At 44.8% G+C, this 27,685-nt stretch overlaps 1 protein-coding gene across 2 annotated transcripts in view; it reads left to right on the top strand.

The window, feature by feature from the left end:
- The window catches only part of B4GALNT1 (beta-1,4-N-acetyl-galactosaminyltransferase 1), a 188,743-nt gene that overhangs the window by 65,097 nt on the left and 95,961 nt on the right, over positions 1 to 27,685 (top strand). The window contains exons 1-2 of one of the 2 annotated variants that reach the window (XM_056562589.1): positions 8,951 to 9,057; positions 23,608 to 23,811. In XM_056562589.1, the coding sequence (XP_056418564.1) occupies positions 9,017 to 9,057; positions 23,608 to 23,811 (245 nt within the window). In that variant the 5' untranslated portion in view covers positions 8,951 to 9,016. Of the gene's footprint in view, positions 1 to 8,950; positions 9,058 to 23,607; positions 23,812 to 27,685 lie in introns of those variants that run through there. The other variant, XM_056562590.1, reaches the window with a different exon arrangement.

Raw genomic sequence — 27,685 nt, 5'->3', positions numbered from 1 at the left:
ACCATCCCTGCGGACAGGAACATCTCCCGGGGATGGTGAGGAAGAAGATTTTACCATATATAACGCATTATGGTAAAATATGATGACAGGCTCCCTTTTAGTGATATATTAAAAAAATGCAGCTTGCCCTAGGTTGTAGTATTTTTTCTAGGCACTTTACTATAGCCTTCTCTATAGAAAAAAAAATATAAAAATCAAAAAACGCATAGTTTGGTTTTTGATTCAATTTTTTAAGCCAAACTCAGGAATGGATACAAAACAAATGAGAAGTACCATATCTTATACTTCTTTTTTGTTGAATTCCTGGTTTCCTGCTACAAAAAACTGCATATGTGATTCCAGTCTAAGATATGCCAATTGCTGCTGGACAAGTTTATCGACTATTATTTAAGTAATGTCGCCCTGAGCAGAAATTCTTAACCCTTGGTGACTAAAGGTTTGACCTTCACTCCGCTCCATATCTACATGCGGATGTCATATCATAAACTTATTCACCTTTGTACCATCTTTAGTCCTTACAAACTGAATAATTTTTTCTGTGTGTTTTTAACACAGTATTACTCTTGTACATGCACTATACACTGTACATACAAAAGTTAAAACGAAGTGATCTTCAAGCCTGACATGCCCCCCCCCCCCCCCAATATAAAAAAAAAATCTTCACATTTTCTATCTCCTTCAACATCAAATGAAACAAAAGACAGATGTTTATTGCTTTTTTGGAACCAGTAAAATAAGTTTGTGTCACAGACATATGTGAACAAACTAAACGCAGCAGAATCTCTAGGTAATTCCTTACAATAACAGGAGTAAAAGAAGTTTTCTGGTCTATTCACACGTACAGTATTCTGCGCAAATTTGATGCACAGATTTGATGCGCGGGATTTTCTGCTGCAGATTTCAATGTAAACTAAATGACTGAACACAGCTTCAAATCCTGCGCATCAAATCTGTGCAGAATACTGTGCGTGTAAATACACCCTTAAAGGTAATCTGACAGCAGGGTCACCCGCACTAACCTGAATATACAGGTAGATAATACACTACCCCATAGGATAGACAGATAGGTATTGGAATAGAATTGTTAGTGCTCTTAATCCCTGTACATTAGGGGGAAAGTGACAGAAAACTGTGAAAATGGCATAACCAAGATGACAGGTTCCCATATGGTAAATACAACCCAACTAGATCGAAATCTATGTTTTTCAAGCCCATTTTTTTCTATTGCCTTATATACTCGAGTATAAGCCGACCCGAATATAAGCCGAGGGGGTATGGGTGAGCTGCTGCCTCGCTACACTTGGAAGGCAGTGGCGCTTGTGCTCTGCTCAGAAAACAGAGAGCTAACCCCCGGCAGACATTAGCAATATGGAGGAGACAGGGGAGCTCAGCAACCCACTGCCCTGCCTCCATGTGCAATACAACTAGAAGAAAGAATACACATAACTTTACAAATACTGGACAGATTTCTGTAAGTGATTGATTTATTTTAAAAAGTTGCTCACCCGCACCATAGCACAGTATATAGCTTTCACACGTACAGGATTCTGCGCAGATTTGATGTGCAGGATTTGAAGCGGTGTTCAGTCATCGAGTTTACATTGAAATCTGTGGCAGAAAATCCTTCGCATCAAATCCTGCACAGAATACGTACGTGTAAATAGACCCTAAGGGTATGTTTCCTCTAAGAAATTGATGAGGAATGTTTTCGGTCAGGAATTTTTGCAGAATTTGATCCGTGTGAATATTCTGCATCAATTTCGCTCTAAACTCATTTGGTCAGGAAAAAAATCCCATTGACTTCAATGGGCTTTTACTCTCAGATTCCGCTAGTTCAGTCTTCTGGCGGAATACGATTCTGTATCGGAATTTCATCCTTGGAAATTCCTCAGTGTGAATAGAGTGGCGGAAAGACCGTTAAAGCCAATGGAACTTTTATTCAAGACAGAATTGGAGCTAAATACTGCCGTGGCATTATGCGAGTAAATTCCTCCCTCATCAATTCTCCAGTGTGAACATACTCTAAAACAAAATTTTTGAGAGACCATTGCCCTTGTTATAATGTGTGACTTACTCATACATAAGGCTTTGCTCCCACTCGGTTCCTGTATGCAGACGGGCAGCTCATCGTCTATACATCGCTGCCTATGGCCGTGACAGTACATGCCACGGTGTCTCCTCCATAGCAGTATAATACATTAAACCACAGAGCGCATGCGCAGTAGAGGAGGCGCAGTGACGTGTACTGTCACATACTCCTACATAGGCAGCCATGTATAGACGATGAGCTGTCACCAATATATACCCTGAATGCCCTAAGGTATAAAACATTCTCCTGAATAGGCTAACCCTGTGCTGAAACATGACCCAAGCACCTTCATAACTAGTCTACAGTAATGTTTCACCACCACAGATAGGCAGTTCATCAGGGTACCAGACAAGTATAATACAAACTACAAATATATACAGTACTAAGATAGAAATAAGATGGCATAATATTACTAAAGCCTAAAAAAACATAATGAACCAATATAGTGTTCTGGTAAAATAGGCATGTGTTTCACTGGCGCATGATATTTCATATCTATTCAGACAAATCTTTGTTATTTTTATTTATTTTTTACATGCCCTTAGTTTCAGGGTGCTGCACATATAAAATGGGTTAAAAATAAAACAGTGTATCACAGACTGATTTAGAGAAAGAGAGAACCCTGCCCACGAGGGAATACGCTCTACAACAGTGTTGTTCAAAAAGTGTGTCTCCAGCTGTTGCAAAACTACAACTTCCAGCATGCCTGGACACCCTCTGCCTGTCTGGGCATGCTGGGAGCAGGCCCGTTGCTAAAGGACAGGCAAACCAAGCAATTGCTTGGGGCCCCGAGCTGGCTGGGGGCCCTCAAGCACAGCCGGTGCTTGCCCGTCCTGTAGCGATTAACAATCCTGTTCTTGGAGTTTGTGCTCCGGGCCCCAGGCACCAGAACAAGAGGGCCCCCGAATGTCTGACATGTTTTTAAAATAAACTAATTTGCAGCTTTGGAGTCAATCTCACCTCACCACAATCACGCTCCCCCCACCCCCGCTGCACTTGGTATTTTCCCTCAGCAGGAGGAGGAGGAGGGGGGGAGGAGAGAGCTGTGAGGAAAGGAGACCGCAGAGGCTGTTCAACATGGGGCCTGACTAACGTAGGTGTCCCTGCATGTATTTATGTATAAGCGTGTGTGTGTGCATATATATATATATGTGTATAAGCATGTGTGTGTGTGTGTGTGGATATATATATATGTGTATAAGCATGTGTGTGTGGATATATATGTGTGTACATATGTGTATGTCTATGTACTGTGCCTGTGTGTGTTACTACTGTGGATGACTATATGTAAAGTGCATGTGTATATCTATATCAGTGTTTCCCAACCAGGGTGCCTCCAGTTGTTGCAAAACTACAACTCCCAGCAAAAGGCTGTCTAGGCATGCTGGGAGTTGTAGTTTTGCAACCTCTGTAGGCATCCTGGTTGGGAAACACTGATCTATTCTGTGTGTGTATGAAGCATGTACAGTATGTCATGTGTACAGTGTGTGTGTATGATGCATGTACAGTATGTAATGTGTACAGTATGTGTGTATGATGCATGTGCAGTATGTAATGTGTACAGCTTGTGTGTATGATGCATGTACAGTATGTAATGTGTACAGTATGTGTGTATGATGCATGTACAGTATTTAATGTGTACAGTGTGTGTGTATGATGCATGTACAGTATGTAATGTGTACAGTGTATGTGTATGATGCATGTACAGTATGTGATGTGTACAGTATGTGTGCCGTGTGTATATGATGCATGCATGTACAGTATGTGCGTGTATGTGTGTGTGTATGTATGGTGCATGTACAGTATGTAATGTGTACAGTGTGTGTATGATGCATGTACAGTATGTAATGTGTACAGTGTACTGTGTGTATATGATGCATGCATGTACAGTATGTGTGTGTATGATGCATGTACAGTATGTAATGTGTACAGTATGTGTGTAGGGTGCATATACAGTATGTAATGTGTACAGTATGTGTGTGTATGATGCATGTACAGTATGTAATGTATACAGTTTGTGTGTATGATGCATGTACAGTATGTAATGTGTACAGTATGTGTGTATGATGCATGTACAGTATTTAATGTGTACAGTGTGTGTATGATGCATGTACAGTATGTAATGTGTACAGTGTGTGTGTATGATGCATGTACAGTATGTGATGTGTACAGTATGTGTGCTGTGTGTATATGATGCATGCATGTACAGTATGTGCGTGTATGTGTGTGTATGTATGGTGCATGTACAGTATGTAATGTGTACAGTGTGTGTATGATGCATGTACAGTATGTAATGTGTACAGTGTACTGTGTGTATATGATGCATGCATGTACAGTATGTGTGTGTATGATGCATGTACAGTATGTAATGTGTACAGTATGTGTGTAGGGTGCATATACAGTATGTAATGTGTACAGTTTGTGTGTATGATGCATGTACAGTATGTAATGTGTACAGTATGTGTGTATGATGCATGTACAGTATGTAATGTGTACAGTATGTGTGTGTATGGTGCATGTACAGTATGTAATGTGTACAGTGTGTGTATGATGCATGTACAGTATGTAATGTGTACAGTGTGTGTATGATGCATGTACAGTATGTAATGTGTACAGTGTGCTGTGTGTATATGATGCATGCATGTACAGTATGTGTGTGTATGATGCATGTACAGTATGTAATGTGTACAGTATGTGTGTATGATGCATGTACAGTATGTAATGTGTACATTATGTGTGTATGATGCATGTACAGTATGTAATGTGTACAGTGTGTGTATGATGCATGTACAGTATGTAATGTGTACAGTATGTGTGTATGGTGCATGTACAGTATGTAATGTGTACAGTGTGTGTGTATGATGCATGTACAGTATGTAATGTGTACAGTCTGTGTGTATATGATGCATGTACAGTATGTAATGTGTACAGTGTGTGTATGATGCATGTACAGTATGTAATGTGTACAGTATGTGTGTATGGTGCATGTACAGTATGTAATGTGTACAGTGTGTGTGTGTATATGATGCATGTACAGTATGTAATGCGTACAGTATGTGTGTGTATGATGCATGTACAGTATGTAATGTGTACAGTGTGTGTGTATATAATGCATGTATGGTATGTAATGTGTACAGTATGGTGTGTGTGTATGAAGCATGTACAGTATGTAATATGAACAGCATGTGTGTGTGTATGATGCATGTACAGTATGTAATGTATACAGTATGTTGTGTGTGTATGATGCATGTACAGTATGTAATGTGTACAGTGTGTGTGTGTATGATGCATGTACAGTATGTAATGTGTACAGTGTGTGTGTGTATGATGCATGTACGGTATGTAATGTGTACAGTGTGTGTGTATGATGCATGTACAGTATGTAATGTGTACAGTGTGTTGTGTGTATGATGCATGTACAGTATGTAATGTGTACTGTGTGTGTGTGTATGATGCATGTACAGTATGTAATGTGTACAGTGTGTGTGTATGATGCATGTACGGTATGTAATGTGTACAGTGTGTGTGTGTATGATGCATGTACAGTATGTAATGCGTACAGTGTGTTGTGTGTGTATGAAGCATGCATGTACAGTATATAATGTGTACAGTGTGTTGTGTGTGCATGAAGCATGCATGTACAGTATGTAATGTGTACAGTGTGTTGTGTGTGCATGAAGCATGCATGTACAGTATGTAATGTGTACAGTATCTGTGTGTGTATGAAGCATGCATGTACAGTATGTAATGTAAACAGTGTGTTATGTGTGTATATAATGCATGCAGTGGAAGATCCAGGGGGGGGGACGGGGCAATTGCCCCATCCCGTGCGTACGCCTATTGGAAAGCAACGCAGAGGAGCGGAGCAGCGAACATGACATGTGCTGGCCAGCATGGTAAGTGACCAGCGGCACATCAGCTTCAGTGCTCCAACCACCGCTCCTCCAGTCCCGGGACCTACTGCTATGGTCGCCGGACAAAAGGAGCAGTGGTCAGAACACTGAAGTATGGCAGTAAACAGGCATACAGCCTCCAGCCATACACTGTATGGCTGGAGGCTGGATGTCTGTGGGGGAACATACTACACCTGATGTGGGGGGACTATACTGCACCTAATGTGGGGTAAACTATACTGCCAACCTAATGTGGAGAACTATACTGCACCTAATGTGGAGAACTATACTGCACCTAATGTGGGGAACTATACTAATGTGGAGAACTATACTGCACCTAATGTGGGGAACTATACTGCACCTAATGTGGAGAACTATACTGCATCTAATGTGGGGAGAACTATACTGCACCTAATGTGGGGAGAACTATACTGCACCTAATGTGGGGAACTATACTGCACCTAATGTGGGGAACTATACTTCCTAATGTGGGGGAACTATACTGCACCTAATGTGGGGGGAACACTGCTAGCCTAATGTGGGGAGAACTCTGCTGCACCTAATGTGGGGGGAACTCTGCTGCACCTAATGTGGGGGGAACTCTGCTGCACCTAATGTGGGGGGAACTCTGCTGCACCTAACGTGGGGGGAACTGTGCCACACCTAAAGTGGGTGGAACTGTGCCGCACCTAACGTGGGGGGAACTGTGCCGCACCTAACGTGGGGGGAACTGTGCCGCACCTAACGTGGGGGGAACTGTGCCGCACCTAACATGGGGGGAACTGTGCCGCACCTAACTTGGGGGGAACTGTGCCGCACCTAACGTGGGGGAACTGTGCCGCACCTAACGTGGGGGAACTGTGCCGCACCTAACGTGGGGGAACTGTGCTGCACCTAATGTGGGGGCCTCGTATAGACGTTCGCTCACGTTGCGCTCCCAGCATTCAAGGGCCGGCGTTACTACGTTCTGACGCCGGCCCTAGAGCGTGACGTGCATGAACATCAAGGGGGGGGGGGGAGGCCTCCATGTCCATTTTGCTTGGGGCCCCCAAATTCCTTCAAACGGCCCTGGCTGGGAGTTGTAGTTTTGCAACAGCTGGAGACATATTATGTGGAAAACACTTATCTACAAGCTCAGTTCTCACCATCCCTGCGGACAGGAACATCTCCCGGGGATGGTGAGGAAGAAGATTTTACCATATATAACGCATTATGGTAAAATATGATGACAGGCTCCCTTTTAGTGATATATTAAAAAAATGCAGCTTGCCCTAGGTTGTAGTATTTTTTCTAGGCACTTTACTATAGCCTTCTCTATAGAAAAAAAAATATAAAAATCAAAAAACGCATAGTTTGGTTTTTGATTCAATTTTTTAAGCCAAACTCAGGAATGGATACAAAACAAATGAGAAGTACCATATCTTATACTTCTTTTTTGTTGAATTCCTGGTTTCCTGCTACAAAAAACTGCATATGTGATTCCAGTCTAAGATATGCCAATTGCTGCTGGACAAGTTTATCGACTATTATTTAAGTAATGTCGCCCTGAGCAGAAATTCTTAACCCTTGGTGACTAAAGGTTTGACCTTCACTCCGCTCCATATCTACATGCGGATGTCATATCATAAACTTATTCACCTTTGTACCATCTTTAGTCCTTACAAACTGAATAATTTTTTCTGTGTGTTTTTAACACAGTATTACTCTTGTACATGCACTATACACTGTACATACAAAAGTTAAAACAAAGTGATCTTCAAGCCTGACATGCCCCCCCCCCCCCCCAATATAAAAAAAAAATCTTCACATTTTCTATCTCCTTCAACATCAAATGAAACAAAAGACAGATGTTTATTGCTTTTTTGGAACCAGTAAAATAAGTTTGTGTCACAGACATATGTGAACAAACTAAACGCAGCAGAATCTCTAGGTAATTCCTTACAATAACAGGAGTAAAAGAAGTTTTCTGGTCTATTCACACGTACAGTATTCTGCGCAAATTTGATGCACAGATTTGATGCGCGGGATTTTCTGCTGCAGATTTCAATGTAAACTAAATGACTGAACACAGCTTCAAATCCTGCGCATCAAATCTGTGCAGAATACTGTGCGTGTAAATACACCCTTAAAGGTAATCTGACAGCAGGGTCACCCGCACTAACCTGAATATACAGGTAGATAATACACTACCCCATAGGATAGACAGATAGGTATTGGAATAGAATTGTTAGTGCTCTTAATCCCTGTACATTAGGGGGAAAGTGACAGAAAACTGTGAAAATGGCATAACCAAGATGACAGGTTCCCATATGGTAAATACAACCCAACTAGATCGAAATCTATGTTTTTCAAGCCCATTTTTTTCTATTGCCTTATATACTCGAGTATAAGCCGACCCGAATATAAGCCGAGGCCCCTAATTTCACCCAAAAAATCCAGGAAAAGTTATTGACTCGACTATAAGCCTTAGGGTGGGAAATACATCATCCCCCCATGTCAACATCCCCCCTGTCATCATCCAGACCCCCCGTCATTAACACCCCCGTCATCATCACCCTGTCATCATCCCCCCTTCATCATTACCCTGTCATCATCCCCCCTTCATCATCACCGCCTGTCATCATCACCGCCTGTCATCATCCCCCCTTCATCATCATCGCCTGTCATCATCCCCCTGTCATCATCCCACCTCCCTTCATCATCACCGTCTGTCATCATCCCCTGTCATCATCCCCCCCCTATCATCACCTTCGTCATCATCCAGATCCCCCCCCCTTTAGTTTTCTACTCACCTCCCCTCGGTGGGAAGGAAGGGTGAGCTGGTCCGGGCCATCTATGCTCCGCGCTCCGGGCCTGCCTGGGACTAGTGACGTTGCCTTGACGACGACGCACAGGGACACGCATGAACGTCCCTGTGTGTCGTCGTCAAGGCAACATCACTAGTCTGGGCCCGGAGCGGAGGAGAGGGCCCCCCGGTGAAGATGGACAGCCCTGAACCACTAACCCTCCCCACCGGACGGACCCTGCAGCATAGATGGCCCAGATCAGCTCACCCTTCCTTCCCACTGAGGGGAGGTGAGTAGAAAACTAAAGGGGGTGTCTGGACGATGGCTGTCCTGGCATGCTGGGAGTTGTAGTTTTTCAAAATCTGGAGGTCCGCAGGTTGAAGACCACTGAGAAGGGATTGACAGGCGGAGAGTTCACTCGAGTATAAGCCGAGGGGGGTGTTTTCAGCACGAAAAATCGTGCTGAAAAACTCGGCTTATACTCAAGTATATACGGTACACTTTTGGTGTTATTCAATGGAAAATATGTGATAAAAGGATTTTGTCTTTGTAGATTTAGGGTTGGTAAAGAATTCTCATCTTTTTTCAATCTTATTTACTATGTGATCATTGCTCATCAGTTTGCTGTAACCTTGCTTTCTTCTGTGCAGGTGTTTATGCTGGTTTTCTCATGGCTTACTTCTATGTAAATCCTATTTCATTGATTCCGCCTATTTGCTTCTATTTTATTTTTTATTTTCAAGGACTATTTCAGGAAGTTTTCTATCGTGACACTTTGATGCTTTGGTCTGTCCATAATAACTTAAAGTGGAGAGCGAGTTTCTCCTTTACATTACTATACAGTGCCTGGTATACAGACTGCATTCCCAGAATGCTAAATACCAGAGTAAACTCAATGCAAACATTAAGGAACCTGTTTTACTGATTTTAAGGATTACGCTGATGACACATTCCCTTAACACACAGTATTGTGAGAGACCCACTAACCTAGGCCGACGGGCTGAAGAAGCTTGGGATTTGTACCATGGGCAGTGCAAAACTAATGACAGGTTCCCTTTATGACAGCAATGAATTATGGGAAATTTCAGCTCCTAGGCCTGTATAATTGTGAATTCAGATTTTACATAATGCAGTAATACAATAGCCCAGATAACTAATAGTCTAAACTTAGACTAGGCAGTTTAAATATACATCAGATTTATCAAACAGACAGTCTAAAATGTACCACATATATCAAAGAGGCTCAGGCTAAGAATTAGACAGCTTTAGTAAAGATGGGACAATATAGGAAGATATTTTAAAACCTGTGTAGAGGAAAAGTGGTGCAGTTGCCCATAGCAACCAATCAGATCGGTTCTTTAATTTTCAAAAAGGCCTCTGAAAAATCAAATAAGCAATCTGATTGGTTGCTATGGGCAATTGCGCCACTCTTCCTCTACACAGGTTTTCAGAAATGTCCTCCAATGAGTTTACAAAACTACTCAACTTTCTATGGAGAATAAGGGTAAGGTCACACACAGCGCATCCGCAGCGTATTTGACACTGCGGATGCCGCCACCGCCAGCAGTCACAGAGCAACTGCAGGGTAAAATTGTGTAGGTTTTTCTTCTATCATATCTTTTGGCATATTCAAATATTGTAACAATTAGATTCTGTTATTTTTATGAATCGCTACATTGTAAAGCAAGCTGTTCCCAACAAGCATATCCAACAAAAGCGCATTCATCTTGTCAGCTCATTTTGCAAATGTATTCTAGAAATAGAAACAAGACAAGAAAGGAGTTGAACTTACTGTTTACTTTTGCTAAAATTGTTATAGGGAAACACGCTTTTTGTTTTTCTTATATAATGCAGCCTAGGCTATGATTACAGAATAATGTATGAATTCTTGTGTATGCCTTGTTCTTACCTGTTTTTGTTGACATGACAGGCATGAATTTGGCTAGATTTCTTTATATAAATCCATTACTGAAATTGTTCTGTAATGCTGCTTACATTTCCCATGAATCCCACGGCTTTGCAGAGAGATTGGGTCTGGCGTCTGATCACTGCAACTGATCACCTAATCGGGCTGCTAGTGCTGGAGTTCTCCCAGGAGAACTCATTAGACTCGTTAGTTTCACATTATGTACAGTTTTCATGCATTTTCTTATTCAGAGTGTTTTATAGAGACATATTGCCAAGAAGCAAAAGTGATTTGAGGTGCACCCCCCCCCACAGACATCTTATCCCCTATCCAAAGGGACCCCCTGCTATCTTTATTCAGCACCCGTAACGCCCCCTCCCATGAATGGAGGGACGTGGCGTGACGCCACGAGGGGACTGGGTGTGACATGTCTCCGGCCGTGGAAACACAGCATTCTAAACATACTGTTAAGAATGCCGGGTGCTGCACGGAGATTGCGGATAAGGGATAGGGGATAAGATGTCAAGGATAATGGGATAGGGGAATAAGTTATCTGTGGGCGGAGTACCTCTTTAGGGTGTTTTACGAAGATTTGAAGTCTTTAGGTTGCGTTTCCACATCGGGGAAGACGTATCAAAACCTGTGCCGAGACAAGCTGACTAGTTGCCCAGAGCAACCAATCAGATTGCTTCTTTCAATTGTAAAAAAAGGAGCCTTTTAAAAGACAACAGAAGGAACCTGATTGGTTGCTATGGGTAACTGGCCCCGTTTTACAGATACATTGATACATTTCACCCACAGTGTTTACTGCATTTGGTAATTTCTGCTTTGATTTTCCAAAATGTATGTAAATTGTATCCTATATATATATATATATATATATATATATATATATATATAGTACAGTATACTGTATTATTTTACTGAAAGAGTAGTGGATGCTTGGAAAATACTTTCAGCTGATATACTTGGTAAATCCACAGTAAGTGAATGTAAGTATGCCTGGGATAAACCTATATCTGCTGATGGTTTTCTATGATTCTGTTTCTGTGCATGTTGTAATATATATCATTGTTTGGTAGGATAGACATGTTACGTTATTCATGCACAGTGCAACAATTTTTGAGGCTATCGCTTCAGGTTCCACAGCCTTTGTTATAGTTATGTGCCCTCCATTGTCCTCACTGTCCACAGTCTTCCTTCTTCTCCCAAGCAGAGAATTCAGTAAAGTCTGATAATAGCTGCGTGTTCCACGTGCCTTGATTCTGCTTACACCTGCTCCCTCCAAAGCTCACTGGATTTGACTGGATTTTATTTTGTCTTTACATATGATTGAAATGTTTACTGTCAATGGCCTGACTGCCATACTGTATAGTCACGCATTAGCTGTGCTCTGGTGAAATCAGCCTTTTACAGCAACTACACCGCACAAACCAGTGACTATCATACCTATGTGGATTGAGAATACTCTCAGGAAATGTCGGGCTGAAGGAAAAAGAACATTAAGCAGGGTACACTGACTAAATTCTATTTTTCAGCAGCACAAGAGTCTTCCCAAGATGGTGCCGAGAGTGCATCTTCTTCCCAGCCTCCTCTGCCTCAGTCAGAGCAGCTGCACTATCCTGGCGCTCCTCTTCAGACACGATGCGGCATCGTTCTCATTTAACTGAGGGCACTATCCCTCTAGCCTCTGCTCCTTCATCTCCAACACTGCATAGCACAGAGTGCTTACCTGCTTCGACCGCCATGTCTTTACCTTTGCATCTTTCTCCTCCTGCCTCACCACGGTCACCATCTGACAGCCCTCAGAAGCAGCAGCCACGTTACTCATCTGCATCTACCTATCCGGTACCAAAGAAGAAAGCTCCGACAGCTCACACATCTGCAATCACCTTCTCCTGCGCATTGGCTGACCAGCAGCGTCTCTGGTTCAAGGCAAGTATAGCACAAAGGAATGTCCAGCACAATGCTGTCTGACCACAGTACTCTCTGCTGACACCTCTGTCCATGTCAGGAACTGTCCAGAGCAGGATAGGTTTGCTATGGGGATTTGCTCCTACTCTGGACAGTTCCTGACATGGACAGAGGTGTCAGCAGAGAGTACTGTGGTCAGACAGCATTGTGCTGGACATTCCTTTGTGCTATACTTGCCTTGAACCAGAGACGCTGCTGGTCAGCCAATGCGCAGGAGAAGGTGATTGCAGATGTGTGAGCTGTCGGAGCTTTCTTCTTTGGTACCGGATAGGTAGATGCAGATGAGTAACGTGGCTGCTGCTTCTGAGGGCTGTCAGATGGTGACCGTGGTGAGGCAGGAGGAGAGGTGTCAGCAGAGAGCAATGTGGTCAGACTAAGAAGAAATTAAAAAAGAAAAGAACTTCCTGTGGAGCAAGGAAACAGCGAGAGCACTCAGGAAGCAATATCACCTCCTACAAGCAACAAAGCGATCCTCGGTGACCTGTCACAATGCAGGGTGCATATACACAAGTGTAAAGTATCCAATATAGACAAAACAAAGAGCACGTATGTGCACTCACTGCTGGGCAGAGACACTCGGGTCTGGAAGTCCGGTAGCGGGGTGCCGGGTCATGGCATAGGCGCCGGTGTGTGGCGCTCGGAGGCTACGCCGGCAGCTTCTTCCGGCGCTGACTGTCTCTGCCCAGCAGTGAGTGCACGTACGTGCTCTTTGTTTTGTCTCATTTACAACTCTGTTTAACTTTCTGGAGCCAGTTGATCTAAAAAAAAAAAAGTTTTCACCAGAGTACCCCTCTAACACCATTTACTCCCTGTATGCAGCGCCATCAGCTAGGGTCTTTGCGGAGCTTTGTCCAGTGATTTTGAAATCAATAATGGCACAGGGCAGGGTTGCCCCTTATCTCCCTTTATCTTTATCATGTGCATGGAACCTCTTGCTCAAGTGTTCTGTTCGGATGAGTGGATCTCAGGGATTGACGTGGGGGGACAAGCAACATATCATCTCACTCCACACTGATGATGTTATTTTGACTATGTCACTCCCCGTGATCATGAACACCATCAAATATTTTGGTACCTTCTCCTATTATCACCTCAAAGACACAGACCCTCCTGCTGTTCATAGACCCTTCTGTGACCTCTAGTCTTAAAGCTGTCCACTCCTTCAACTGGCAATCCTCTATTCTCAACTACTCAGGGATTAAATGAATGTCCTCTTGCAAAGTATTATATTCTACATTGTATTATATGATCATTTTCTGAAGGAAATAGACACTGAAGCTCAGCAAAGTTTGAGATCTCATGGGTGGGCCGCATAGCCACTTTTAAAATGTTTCTTTTACCCAGGTTTTTATATCTGTTTAGAACTTTGCCCATTCCAGTCCTGAACACTTTCTTTTCTAAGGCTCAATCTCTCCTTTCTTGTTTTGTTTGGCAGGGAAACAAACCTAGGCTAGCAAAATCCATTCTGACTAAGACAAGAGATGCGGGGGTTTTTGGCTTACCTGATCTTAAAGGCTAATACACTTTAGCAAGCTCCCTCAGAGGGTGGTAGAAGGGATAATTAGAGGCCTCTGGGTTCATATAGAAAACATATACACGTCCTCCTATCGTGTAGGAGACACCCTTGTATTGCATCTGTGGACGGATGTGGTGTAACTCTGTTTAAGCAACCCTATAGTGAAGGCCTCTTATGAAGCTTGGATCATTTTCTCTCTCTGGCGGCTTCCACCACTACTCCCGACGTTCGACTTGTTTCCCTGCCTTTTACAGGCCTCCATTCCACACTTAGATCTCCAGTCGGAGGAGAGAAATGAGACAACTGACACACGGTTCAGATAACCAAATCTCTTCTGTCTATTCAAACGTCTTACATGGGTTTATAAGGACTCAAGATCATCATAAAATCAACACCCATATTACTGATCATATTTTCCATGACGTGTGTGTATGTGTGTGCAATCTGTCAGGCGATAAGTTTATAGCCCTATTTTATGCTGCCTAAGCGCTGAGTTTGACTTTTCTTCCAGGTGGTCACCCTGACATTTTATCGATCGGGTATTAACAAGCAGGCAATATCTTCATATCAGTGTGTGTCCAGGACACACATCCTGATATGGCCATCATTATCTCCTTTCAACAGAAATATTAGTAATCGAACAAAGTTCAATCTTAATATCCTAATACTGCCACTGTCACGATGCCGGCTGGCAGGTAGTGGATCCTCTGTGCCAGAGAGGGATTGGCGTGGACCGTGCTAGTGGACCGGTTCTAAGCCACTACTGGTTTTCACCAGAGCCCGCCGCAAAGCGGGATGGTCTTGCTGCGGCGGTAGTGACCAGGTCGTATCCACTAGCAACGGCTCACCTCTCTGGCTGCTGAAGATAGGCGCGGTACAAGGGAGTAGGCAAAAGCAAGGTCGGACGTAGCAGAAGGTCGGGGCAGGCAGCAAGGATCGTAGTCAGGGGCAACGGCAGAAGGTCTGGAAACACAGGCAAGGAACACACAAGGAACGCTTTCACTGGCACTAAGGCAACAAGATCCGGCGAGGGAGTGAAGGGGAAGTGAGGTGATATAGGGAAGTGCACAGGTGTAAACACTAATTGGAACCACTGCGCCAATCAGCGGCGCAGTGGCCCTTTAAATCGCAGAGACCCGGCGCGCGCGCGCCCTAGGGAGCGGGGCCGCGCGCGCCGGGACAGAACAGACGGAGAGCGAGTCAGGTAGGGGAGCCGGGGTGCGCATCGCGAGCGGGCGCTACCCGCATCGCGAATCGCATCCCGGCTGGCAGCGGAATCGCAGCGCCCCGGGTCAGAGGACGTGACCGGAGCGCTGCCGCGGGGAGAGTGAAGCGAGCGCTCCGGGGAGGAGCGGGGACCCGGAGCGCTCGGCGTAACAGTACCCCCCCCCTTGGGTCTCCCCCTCTTCTTAGAGCCTGAGAACCTGAGGAGCAGACTTTTGTCTAGGATGTTGTCCTCAGGTTCCCAGGATCTCTCTTCAGGACCACAACCCTCCCAGTCCACTAAAAAAAAATTTTTCCCTCTGACCTTTTTGGCAGCTAAAATTTCTTTGACCGAGAAGATGTCCGAGGAGCCGGAAACAGGAGTGGGAGGAACAGACTTGGGAGAAAAACGGTTGAGGATGAGAGGTTTGAGAAGAGAGACGTGAAAGGCATTAGGGATACGAAGAGAGGGAGGAAGAAGAAGTTTATAAGAGACAGGATTAATTTGACACAAAATTTTGAAAGGACCAAGATAGCGTGGTCCCAACTTGTAGCTAGGGACACGGAAGCGGACATATTTAGCGGAGAGCCATACCTTGTCTCCAGGGGAAAAAACGGGGGGAGCTCTTCTTTTCTTATCCGCGAACTTCTTCATGCGTGATGAAGCCTGTAAGAGAGAATTTTGGGTCTCTCTCCATATGATGGAAAGGTCACGAGAAATTTCATCCACAGCGGGCAGACCAGAGGGCAAGGGGGTAGGGAGGGGGGGAAGAGGGTGACGGCCGTACACCACGAAAAATGGGGATTTGGAGGAAGACTCAGAGACCCTGAAGTTATACGAGAATTCGGCCCATGGGAGGAGATCTGCCCAGTCATCCTGGCGGGAGGAAACAAAATGTCGCAAATAATCACCCAAGATCTGGTTAATCCTTTCTACTTGTCCATTGGACTGGGGATGATATGCAGAAGAAAAATTTAATTTAATCTTGAGTTGTTTACAGAGAGCCCTCCAGAATTTAGACACGAATTGGACGCCTCTATCCGAGACAATCTGCGTAGGCAATCCGTGAAGACGAAAAATGTGTACAAAAAATTGTTTAGCCAACTGAGGCGCAGAAGGAAGACCAGGAAGAGGGATGAAATGTGCCATTTTGGAGAATCGATCAACGACCACCCAAATAACAGTGTTGCCACGGGAAGGGGGTAAATCAGTAATAAAATCCATACCAATCAGAGACCAAGGCTGTTCGGGGACAGGCAGAGGATGAAGAAAACCAGCGGGCTTCTGGCGAGGAGTCTTATCCCGGGCACAGATAGTGCAGGCACGCACAAAGTCCACAACATCCGTCTCCAGAGTCGGCCACCAATAGAAGCGGGAGATGAGTTGCACAGATTTCTTGATACCCGCATGACCTGCGAGATGGGAGGAGTGACCCCATTTGAGGATTCCGAGGCGTTGGCGAGGAGAAACAAAGGTCTTTCCTGGAGGAGTCTGCCTGATGGAGGCAGGAGAAGTGGAGATCAGGCAGTCAGGTGGAATGATGTGTTGCGGAGAGAGTTCAACTTCTGAGGCATCCGAGGAACGAGAGAGAGCATCGGCCCTAATGTTCTTATCGGCAGGACGAAAGTGAATCTCAAAATTAAATCGGGCAAAGAACAGAGACCACCGGGCCTGGCGAGGATTCAGCCGTTGGGCAGACTGGAGGTAGGAGAGGTTCTTGTGGTCGGTGTAGATAATAACAGGAGAACTTGATCCCTCCAGCAGATGCCTCCATTCCTCAAGTGCTAATTTAATGGCTAGAAGCTCTCGATCCCCGATGGAGTAGTTCCTCTCCGCTGGAGAGAAGGTCCTAGAGAAAAAACCACAAGTGACAGCATGCCCGGAAGAATTTTTTTGTAGAAGAACAGCTCCAGCTCCCACTGAGGAGGCATCAACCTCCAATAGGAAGGGTTTGGAAGGGTCAGGTCTGGAGAGGACGGGAGCCGAAGAAAAGGCAGACTTGAGTCGTTTAAAGGCGTCTTCTGCTTGAGGAGGCCAGGACTTGGGATCAGCATTTTTTTTGGTTAAAGCCACGATAGGAGCCACAATGGTAGAAAAATGTGGAATAAATTGCCTGTAATAATTGGCGAACCCCAAAAAGCGTTGGATAGCACGGAGTCCGGAGGGGCGTGGCCAATCTAGGACGGCAGAGAGTTTGTCTGGATCCATCTGTAGTCCCTGGCCAGAGACCAAATATCCTAGAAAAGGAAGAGATTGGCATTCAAACAGACATTTCTCAATTTTGGCATAGAGTTGGTTGTCACGAAGTCTCTGAAGAACCATACGGACATGCTGGCGGTGTTCTTCTAGATTGGCAGAAAAAATTAGGATATCGTCCAGATATACAACAACACAGGAGTATAACAGATCACGAAAAATTTCATTGACAAAGTCTTGGAAGACGGCAGGGGCGTTGCACAGTCCAAAGGGCATGACCAGATACTCAAAGTGTCCATCTCTGGTGTTAAATGCCGTTTTCCACTCGTCCCCCTCTCTGATGCGGATGAGGTTATAGGCGCCTCTTAAGTCCAATTTAGTGAAGATGTGGGCACCTTGGAGGCGATCAAAGAGTTCAGAGATGAGGGGTAAGGGGTAGCGGTTCTTAACCGTGATTTTATTAAGACCGCGGTAGTCAATGCAAGGACGTAGGGAGCCATCCTTTTTGGACACAAAGAAAAATCCGGCTCCGGCAGGAGAGGAGGATTTACGGATAAAGCCCTTTTTTAGATTCTCCTGGACGTATTCGGACATGGCAAGAGTCTCTGGGGCAGAGAGAGGATAAATTCTGCCCCGGGGTGGAGTAGTACCCGGGAGGAGGTCGATAGGGCAATCATAAGGCCTGTGAGGAGGTAGAGTCTCAGCTTGTTTTTTGCAGAAAACATCCGCGAAGTCCATATAGGCCTTAGGGAGACCGGTTACTGGAGGAACCACAGAGTTACGGCAAGGGTTACTGGGAACCGGTTTTAGACAGTTCTTGGAACAAGAGGACCCCCAACTCTTGATCTCCCCAGTGGACCAATCCAGGGTAGGGGAATGAAGTTGAAGCCAGGGAAGTCCAAGCAGAATTTCCGAGGTGCAATTGGGGAGGACCAAAAGTTCAATCCTCTCATGATGAGATCCGATGCTCATAAGAAGGGGCTCCGTGCGGAAACGTATGGTACAGTCCAATCTTTCATTATTTACACAATTGATGTAGAGGGGTCTGGCGAGACTGGTCACCGGGATGTTGAACCTGTTGACGAGAGAGGCCAAAATAAAATTTCCTGCAGATCCAGAGTCCAAGAAGGCCACTGTAGAGAAGGAGAAGGCAGAGGCAGACATCCGCACAGGCACAGTAAGACGTGGAGAAGCTGAGTAGACATCAAGGACTGTCTCACCTTTGTGCGGAGTCAGCGTACGTCTTTCCAGGCGGGGAGGACGGATAGGACAATCTCTCAGGAAGTGTTCGGTACTAGCACAGTACAGGCAGAGGTTCTCCATACGGCGTCGTGTCCTCTCTTGAGGTGTCAGGCGAGACCGGTCGACCTGCATAGCCTCCACGGCGGGAGGCACAGGAACAGATTGCAGGGGACCAGAGGAGAGAGGAGCCGAGGAGAAGAAACGCCTCGTGCGAACAGAGTCCATATCTTGGCGGAGTTCCTGACGCCTTTCGGAAAAACGCATGTCAATGCGAGTGGCTAGGTGAATAAGTTCATGTAGATTAGCAGGAATTTCTCGTGCGGCCAGAACATCTTTAATGTTGCTGGATAGGCCTTTTTTGAAGGTCGCGCAGAGGGCCTCATTATTCCAGGACAATTCTGAAGCAAGAGTACGGAATTGTACGGCATACTCGCCAACGGAAGAATTACCCTGGACCAGGTTCAACAGGGCAGTCTCAGCAGAAGAGGCTCGGGCAGGTTCCTCAAAGACACTTCGGATTTCCGAGAAGAAGGAGTGTACAGAGGCAGTGACGGGGTCATTGCGGTCCCAGAGCGGTGTGGCCCATGACAGGGCTTTTCCGGACAGAAGGCTGACTACGAAAGCCACCTTAGACCTTTCAGTGGGAAACAGGTCCGACATCATCTCCAGATGCAGGGAACATTGGGAAAGAAAGCCACGGCAAAACTTAGAGTCCCCATCAAATTTATCCGGCAAGGATAAGCGTATCCCAGGAGCGGCCACTCGCTGCGGAGGAGGTGCAGGAGCTGGCGGAGGAGATGACTGCTGAAGCTGTGGTAGTAACTGTTGTAGCATAACGGTCAGTTGAGACAGCTGTTGGCCTTGTTGCGCTATCTGTTGTGACTGCTGGGCGACCACCGTGGTGAGGTCAGCGACAACTGGCAGAGGAACTTCAGCGGGATCCATGGCCGGATCTACTGTCACGATGCCGGCTGGCAGGTAGTGGATCCTCTGTGCCAGAGAGGGATTGGCGTGGACCGTGCTAGTGGACCGGTTCTAAGCCACTACTGGTTTTCACCAGAGCCCGCCGCAAAGCGGGATGGTCTTGCTGCGGCGGTAGTGACCAGGTCGTATCCACTAGCAACGGCTCACCTCTCTGGCTGCTGAAGATAGGCGCGGTACAAGGGAGTAGGCAAAAGCAAGGTCGGACGTAGCAGAAGGTCGGGGCAGGCAGCAAGGATCGTAGTCAGGGGCAACGGCAGAAGGTCTGGAAACACAGGCAAGGAACACACAAGGAACGCTTTCACTGGCACTAAGGCAACAAGATCCGGCGAGGGAGTGAAGGGGAAGTGAGGTGATATAGGGAAGTGCACAGGTGTAAACACTAATTGGAACCACTGCGCCAATCAGCGGCGCAGTGGCCCTTTAAATCGCAGAGACCCGGCGCGCGCGCGCCCTAGGGAGCGGGGCCGCGCGCGCCGGGACAGAACAGACGGAGAGCGAGTCAGGTAGGGGAGCCGGGGTGCGCATCGCGAGCGGGCGCTACCCGCATCGCGAATCGCATCCCGGCTGGCAGCGGAATCGCAGCGCCCCGGGTCAGAGGACGTGACCGGAGCGCTGCCGCGGGGAGAGTGAAGCGAGCGCTCCGGGGAGGAGCGGGGACCCGGAGCGCTCGGCGTAACAGCCACGTTGGAAGGAAGGTTTTTGCCATCTGTTACTTTTAAGCTGATATTTTCTAGAAGCAGAGATGCAAGATTGAATATAGCAGTGTGAATTAAAGAGACATAGACATTACATTATTATAGACATATATGATTAATGTTTTAAGGTATATTTCATATCACAAGACCCCCATCCACTACAGTGGATTACACTGGGCATAACCCATGTTCGTCATCTCTACACAGATAAGGACCTTACCTCCTTGCAAACCTTGCAAACAACCTGCAACATCCCTAGATCTGACTTCTTTAAGTTCCTACAAATCAGACACTTTTTAGGCTCCTTGGTCCCCTCTGTATCCAATCCACACAACCCCACCTTTGCTTTCTAGCTAGCAATCTGAAAGGCCTTACATCTATTGATTCTACACTCCTGCACTCAACGTCATTTCACAAATGCTTCCCTTAAAACTCCGTGACCTGACATGCATTATCTGCATCATAGCATCATTGGCACTGCTGGCTTTCGTTGTTCAAATTCCATACCCTACATAACTAGTCATAACCAGTCTGTATCCAATCCACACAACCCCACCTTTGCTTTCTAGCTAGCAATCTGAAAGGCCTTACATCTATTGATTCTACACTCCTGCACTCAACGTCATTTCACAAATGCTTCCCTTAAAACTCCGTGACCTGACATGCATTACCTGCATCATAGCATCATTGGCACTGCTGGCTTTCGTTGTTCAAATTCCATACCCTACATAACTAGTCATTCTTCCCTCACCTATGCATGGATGCCCGACATTGCCTTTTATTCCTCATCTGACCCCATGACTGGCTGAACTGTAAGTTGCAGTCTACACGACATATGACCATACATACCATTGTGTTATTGTTATTGTCACACACTTGGTACTGCACACTTGGGTAATGCACATTTTTGCACCTATGTTTTTGTCTCAAATTACCTTATAGACCTTTGTACTTCCAATGTATGCTACTGGAGCGTGCAGTTCCTATGATACCTTTATTGTCTGTCATCTTACTTTGAAAAAATTATTTCATAAAAACTACTGAAACAGAAATGTACGCTGTGTCTTCCCATCTATTATTGGATATATACATTTCCCTGTTTATATAAACAAAAGAGTATTAAAAAAAAATACTTTCACCCTTTTTGGGTATACATCTGCACTGTGACCAGGAACAATGGCCCACTTGACTTTAGTAGAAAAGATATAGTGAATCCAGGAGGACCAATCTAGATAAAACTTCTTTATAATTAGTTTAAATCCACATCCACATGGCACGAACAAACACCCATCAAGCCTGACGCCTTTTGGTAATGACCTTAATCATAGACACAATTTAATAGACCAGATAGATTTTTCTGTTGTCCAAACAGCTGAGCAAGAATCACTGTTCAGCACCTCCAAAAACAGCACCTATAAGTAAACCTTGCAAAATATAGGCTCTTTCCCCTTGAAATGAACTTTATCGAAATATTGCAGTACATGTTAAAAATGTATTTAAAAATGTATTTGGTGAACATGCATATAATAGATACTAAGTGTGGTATGTGACTTGGCGGGCTGTCATTTTGACATTCATATATGTATTGTTATTGCGTCTGTATATATTTAGGAGGGAATTCATATTAAATAAGGCTCTCATTATATTATAGTTCTTTCGTAATTTTATTTTTATTTCATTTTTCTCTACTTCATAGTTTCAATAGATATCGATATTAGGCAGGATCATGTAACTAAATGTACTTGTTTGTATCAAGCCTATATATGATAAGGGGTTTAATATCTCCAATTTTTAACGGAGTGTTGTGAATATTGCACGTTTTGATTTATATTTTCATATTTATATATAGGTGGATATTAATTTGGTGCATTGCATGTCTTTATAATTATTTTTCATCACTATCACTTTTTAGGGGTGCTAGTAATAGGTAGGGGTCCCTTTAAGCTACTGCTTATTTTTGCGGCGATCATGTGATGCAGGTGTCATGGTGTAGGCGGGTATATATGCTAATCAGGTGAGCTGGGCGCCGTTACACATGACTTGCTAATATCTACAGGGATAATGTGATCTTTGAACACGTGACTTGCCCTGTTTCATTATACATCCTATATAGAAAGGCATATGGCGTATTGGATATGGGAAGGTATGGCGCTTGCAGTGATACTTGTGATATGTACAAACATTGATGCCATACTGTTTGACGTCTGTAGCAATCATCTGACCTGTTTAACCATGTGAACAGCTGAACCATGGGACCATGTGATCATGTGACCCCTTTTACATGACTTGCCTTTCTCCGTGATACATGAATGAATATAGAGGAAATAGCTGTGCTGGCGCGCTGTGCATGCTGACAATACAGTGAACTCTGACCTATACGTCAGATCATGTAGAGGCAGAAGCCCGCCAAGCCACCAGCATGGAGCTGTATTTGGTATCCACACCTGACAGGTATTTGTTTGATCCATACGATATATAAGACACGATGATCTTAAACACCTCTACACCCCTGAGGAAGTCACATGTACTGACGGAACGCGTGGGGTTTCTCATGGACATGGGCTAACCAGCTTCATTGTTCCTCCCGTTCTCCTTTGCCTGGCTATTCCCCCTTTGTTGCACAGTCTTGTACTAGCTACTCTTGTCTATCAAACACTGTTATTACCTATGATTATGCAGATTTTTTATTTTTGAGTTTAGCTGGTCTTTATTTTATGTGATTCCATCTGCAGGTCTCTCTTCCAGAACAGTGCACTAATATTGTTATTTTGTTTTCTTTATTTGTATTGTATTGTATTCTATTTTTATTTGTATTCGTATCAATTATGCTTTATTGATATCTTATATTTTGCACATTTGCTTTTTTAAGTGTTTTTATCTTTTGTGTCTTTTCTGCTGATATTGTACTTTTTGTATGTTCAATAAAATGTGTTACCTTTTCATTCTATTTATCCTGGGTGTGCAGCTGTTTCAGCATTGGTCTTTGTTTGGAATTTTTGTAGTTGTTATTTAAGGCTGGGTAGCTCCCCTCGTTCTAGATACGCCCCCCATTCGGTTGTTGTTTATTTTCTTTTTTAATTCATCTACAAAAATATTTACCATTTGTATCTCTTTGTTTGCAGAATGCGGGCCAACAGAAGGCTGTGCTTTGCTGTGACAGTCATTGTGCCAATGTTTTTATTCTGCTTTCACATGTGGAACAAGTCAGAAAAGGTGGTAGCCGTCTGGAACAGAGAAGCCCCCGGGGATGTTCTGGATAACAGTCTGTTGCAGCCAGTTGAAAAATATGCGGGGATATCCTTAAAATGGAAAGACGAAGTGCTTGAGTAAGTATCCTACATGTTTTGTTTGTAGATGGTGATTATGGGACAAGCATACTGCTGCTTCAGAGGTTTGCACTGAGCGCACTATAATGGAAATTGCTATTAGGCCTGATACACGTGGTAGAGTACAGATCCTGCATTGCAGTGGATGGAAGCTGTACATTCCCTGGTATGTAGCTGCACAGCCTCTGAAACCGCACAACCTCCATTTGCTGGCATACAGGCTCTGTCCAGTGTTCTATGAGCCACTTCCCATTAAATCAGTGCATCTTTTTGTCTTAAAGTGTACCTGTCATTCTCAAAAACACTGGACAATGGATCCACTGGTCCACAAAAGTTTTGATTACTGTACAGGCACAAGCACACACCACCATTCCTGCGAGTGCATGTGTCTCGCCATCCTCCACATGACTTAGATCTCCCACAACATACCGCCCCCTGTCACTGAGATGCTACTACCTGTAAGAGCTTATGGTGCAATCACAGTAGCAAAGGGACGGCGAGACAAATGCACAATAGTGCAGGGAGAAACCAAGCGATCGGAGCGTCTGCAGTAAGCACAGCAATGTGCAAAGCCACCTCTGGCTCTGCGATTACAGTGACCCCCTGACCTACGATGGCCCCGACATACAATCATTTCAACATATTATGGCCTCTCAGAGGTGGGAATGTATTTATGTCCATGAAAAAGGGGGCGTGGTGACCGCAACATTCGTAAAAGTGCACTGTTAACACCATAACCAATTAAAAACATAATGATACAAAAGATAGTAAAAAAATAACCACCTAATCTGGTAGCAGATTCACAAAAAAACTGACAGATCTTGCCTGTCATTCATACCTGTCGGCCCCATTGCGTTTAACTGGACAATCCAGAACGCCTCCCTACGTAGCAGGAAGGTGTGTTTATCCGTGCCGACAGGTACGCTCTCAATTCTCTCCAGTCCGGCAAACGGGAGATCCCTGCTCCCACCGCCATGACATTCAGTCATATGAGCGATGAAGCGAGGAGACCCCTTGCCCGTCCGGGGAGAATAGAGGTGCTCCCTTACACGTGCACATAGCTGTCGTTTAGTTTTGCCTATATAGTATCTTCTACAAGGGCATATTAAACAGTACACAATGTAAGTTGACTTACAGGTGATCAATTGGTTTACAAAAATATTAACACCTCCAACCATGAAGTTCCTTTTTGACAAGTTATATTGGCAAAATTTGCAATTCTTGCATGGGAAGTTTCCTTTTGGTGTTACTTTTTTTAACCAATGATCATCTCCATCCTGACATTTTTTATTGTGTTTTCTAATTACATCTCCAATGGTAGTGGATTTTCTGAATGTAACAATCAGTTTTTCCTTTGCTTCTTCACTCAATTCTTCATCGTTCTCAAAATAATACCAGTTGTCAATAATACTCTTTTTTATTATTTGGTTGATGGGTGAGTTAGCAAAGGAAGACACAATGGGGGAAATGTATCAATATTTGTGTATGGTAGAAGCAGTTTACCCCTTTTTCTGAATTCTAAATTATGCGCAGAAGCGCTAAATTTCTCAATCAAGCGCAATGAGCTTCATAAATTGCGGGTAAATATAGCAATCTCCTCAATCCACTCTTTGGAAAGTAGAATAGATGATTTAGAGCATCTTGCTACGTTAAGTCGAAGATGGCTTATATTTGCGCAAAAAAAACTGCTCTTGCGGCAAAATTTTTGGTGGAAAGGAAAAGTACGCAGTTAATAAATCCATGTGTACTATAGATGTCACTCCAAGGTACCCCGATTCGGTCACATCTGGAGGACATGCTCTTCCAAAACGTGCGCAAAAAAATGTGCAAAAAAAAGGGCTTGCACAAAATTTTGCACAAAAATATACACAAAACAGGGGTAAAATCTTTGATACATATCCCCCATTGCATTTATTGTTTTTCTGGTGCTTTTTCTTTTTCTCTTTATTTTTTGGAATTAATAGATCTTCTCTATCTCTCGTTTCTGTTTTTTTTATAGGCCCGCTCTATTATCTCTAGTGGATAGCCCCTTTCTAATAGTCTTCCTTTTAGCTCTTCTGCCTGTGTTATAAAGGTTTTGTTGTTACTGTTCACTCTCTTTAACCTTAAGAACTGGCTATACGGGATATTATCCCTAACATACCTGGGGTGGGAGCTATTGTAATGGAGTAATGTGTTTTTAGAGATGGTTTTCCTGTATCTTGTTGCCTGTAGCTCACCTTCACAGATACTCAGCCTGACATCTAAAAAATCAATAGAGTGGCCTCCATACACATAGGTAAATAGCATATTGGCGGAATTCTTTTCAATCAGGTAGTAGACGAAGTTCTGGAATTCCTCTTCAGTACGATTCCATACTATTAGGACGTCGTCTACGTACCTGAGAAAATAGACAATTTTACCTATGTATGGATTACTACTAGAAAATATAGATTTTTATTCCAACATAGTAAGGAATGCATTTGCATAAGTACATGATACAGGCGAGCCCATGGCTGTGCCATGGGCTTGCCTGTACCACTGGTCCTCATGCATAAAGTCGTTATTCTCAAGAAGAAATCTCAGGGATTCACAAATGAACTCCCTGAACCCCGTAGATTTCCCAGCATCGGCCAAAAAGGAATTCATTTGTGAATCCCTGAGATTTCTTCTTGAGAATAATGACTTTATGCATGAGGACCAGTGGTACAGCCATGGGCTCACCTGTATCATGTACTTATGCAAATGTATACCGTATATACTCGAGTATAAGCCGACCCGAGTATAAGCCGAGACCCCTAATTTCAACCCAAAATCCCAGGAAAAGTTATTGACTCGAGTATAAGCCTAGGGTGGGAAATACCTCATCCCCCCTGTCATCATCCAGACCCGTCATTAACATCCTCATCATCCCCTTGTCATCATCCCACACATCCCCCCTTCATCATCCCCTTGTCATCATCCCACACATCCCCTTATCATCCCACACATCCCCCCTTCATCATCCCCTTGTCATCATCCCACACATCCCCCCTTCATCATCCCCTTGTCATCATCCCACACATCCCCTTATCCCACACATCCCCCCTTCATCATCCCCTTGTCATCATCCCACACATCCCCTTATCCCACACATCCCCCCTTCATCATCCCCTTGTCATCATCCCACACATCCCCCCTTCATCATCCCCTTGTCATCATCCCACACATCCCCTTATCATCCCACACATCCCCCCTTCATCATCCCCTTGTAATCATCCCACACCCCCCCCCCTTCATCATCCCCACCCCCCTTCATCATCCCCACACCCCCACCCCCCTTCATTATCCTCTTCTCATCATTCGCCCTCAGTGGTCTTCAACCTGCGGACCTCCAGAGGTTTCAAAACTACAACTCCCAGCAAGCCCGGGCAGCCATCGGCTGTCCGGGCTTGCTGGGAGTTGTAGTTTTGAAACCTCCGGAGGTCCGCAGGTTGAAGACCACTGCGGCCTTCAACATGCGGACCTCCAGAGGTTTCAAAACTACAACTCCCAGCAAGCCCGGGCAGCCATCGGCTGTCCGGGCTTGCTGGGAGTTGTAGTTTTGAAACCTCCGGAGGTCCGCAGGTTGAAGACCACTGCGGCCTTCAACATGCGGACCTCCAGAGGTTTCAAAACTACAACTCCCAGCAAGCCCGGGCAGCCATCGGCTGTCCGGGCTTGCTGGGAGTTGTAGTTTTGAAACCTCCGGAGGTCCGCAGGTTGAAGACCACTGCGGCCTTCAACATGCGGACCTCCAGAGGTTTCAAAACTACAACTCCCAGCAAGCCCGGGCAGCCATCGGCTGTCCGGGCTTGCTGGGAGTTGTAGTTTTGAAACCTCCGGAGGTCCGCAGGTTGAAGACCACTGCGGCCTT

Source organism: Hyla sarda, chromosome 2 (genome assembly GCF_029499605.1).
Source record: "Hyla sarda isolate aHylSar1 chromosome 2, aHylSar1.hap1, whole genome shotgun sequence".
Lineage (NCBI taxonomy): Eukaryota > Metazoa > Chordata > Amphibia > Anura > Hylidae > Hyla > Hyla sarda.
Note: the sequence above shows the minus strand (reverse complement) of the source record. Positions and strands in the feature narration are given on the sequence as shown.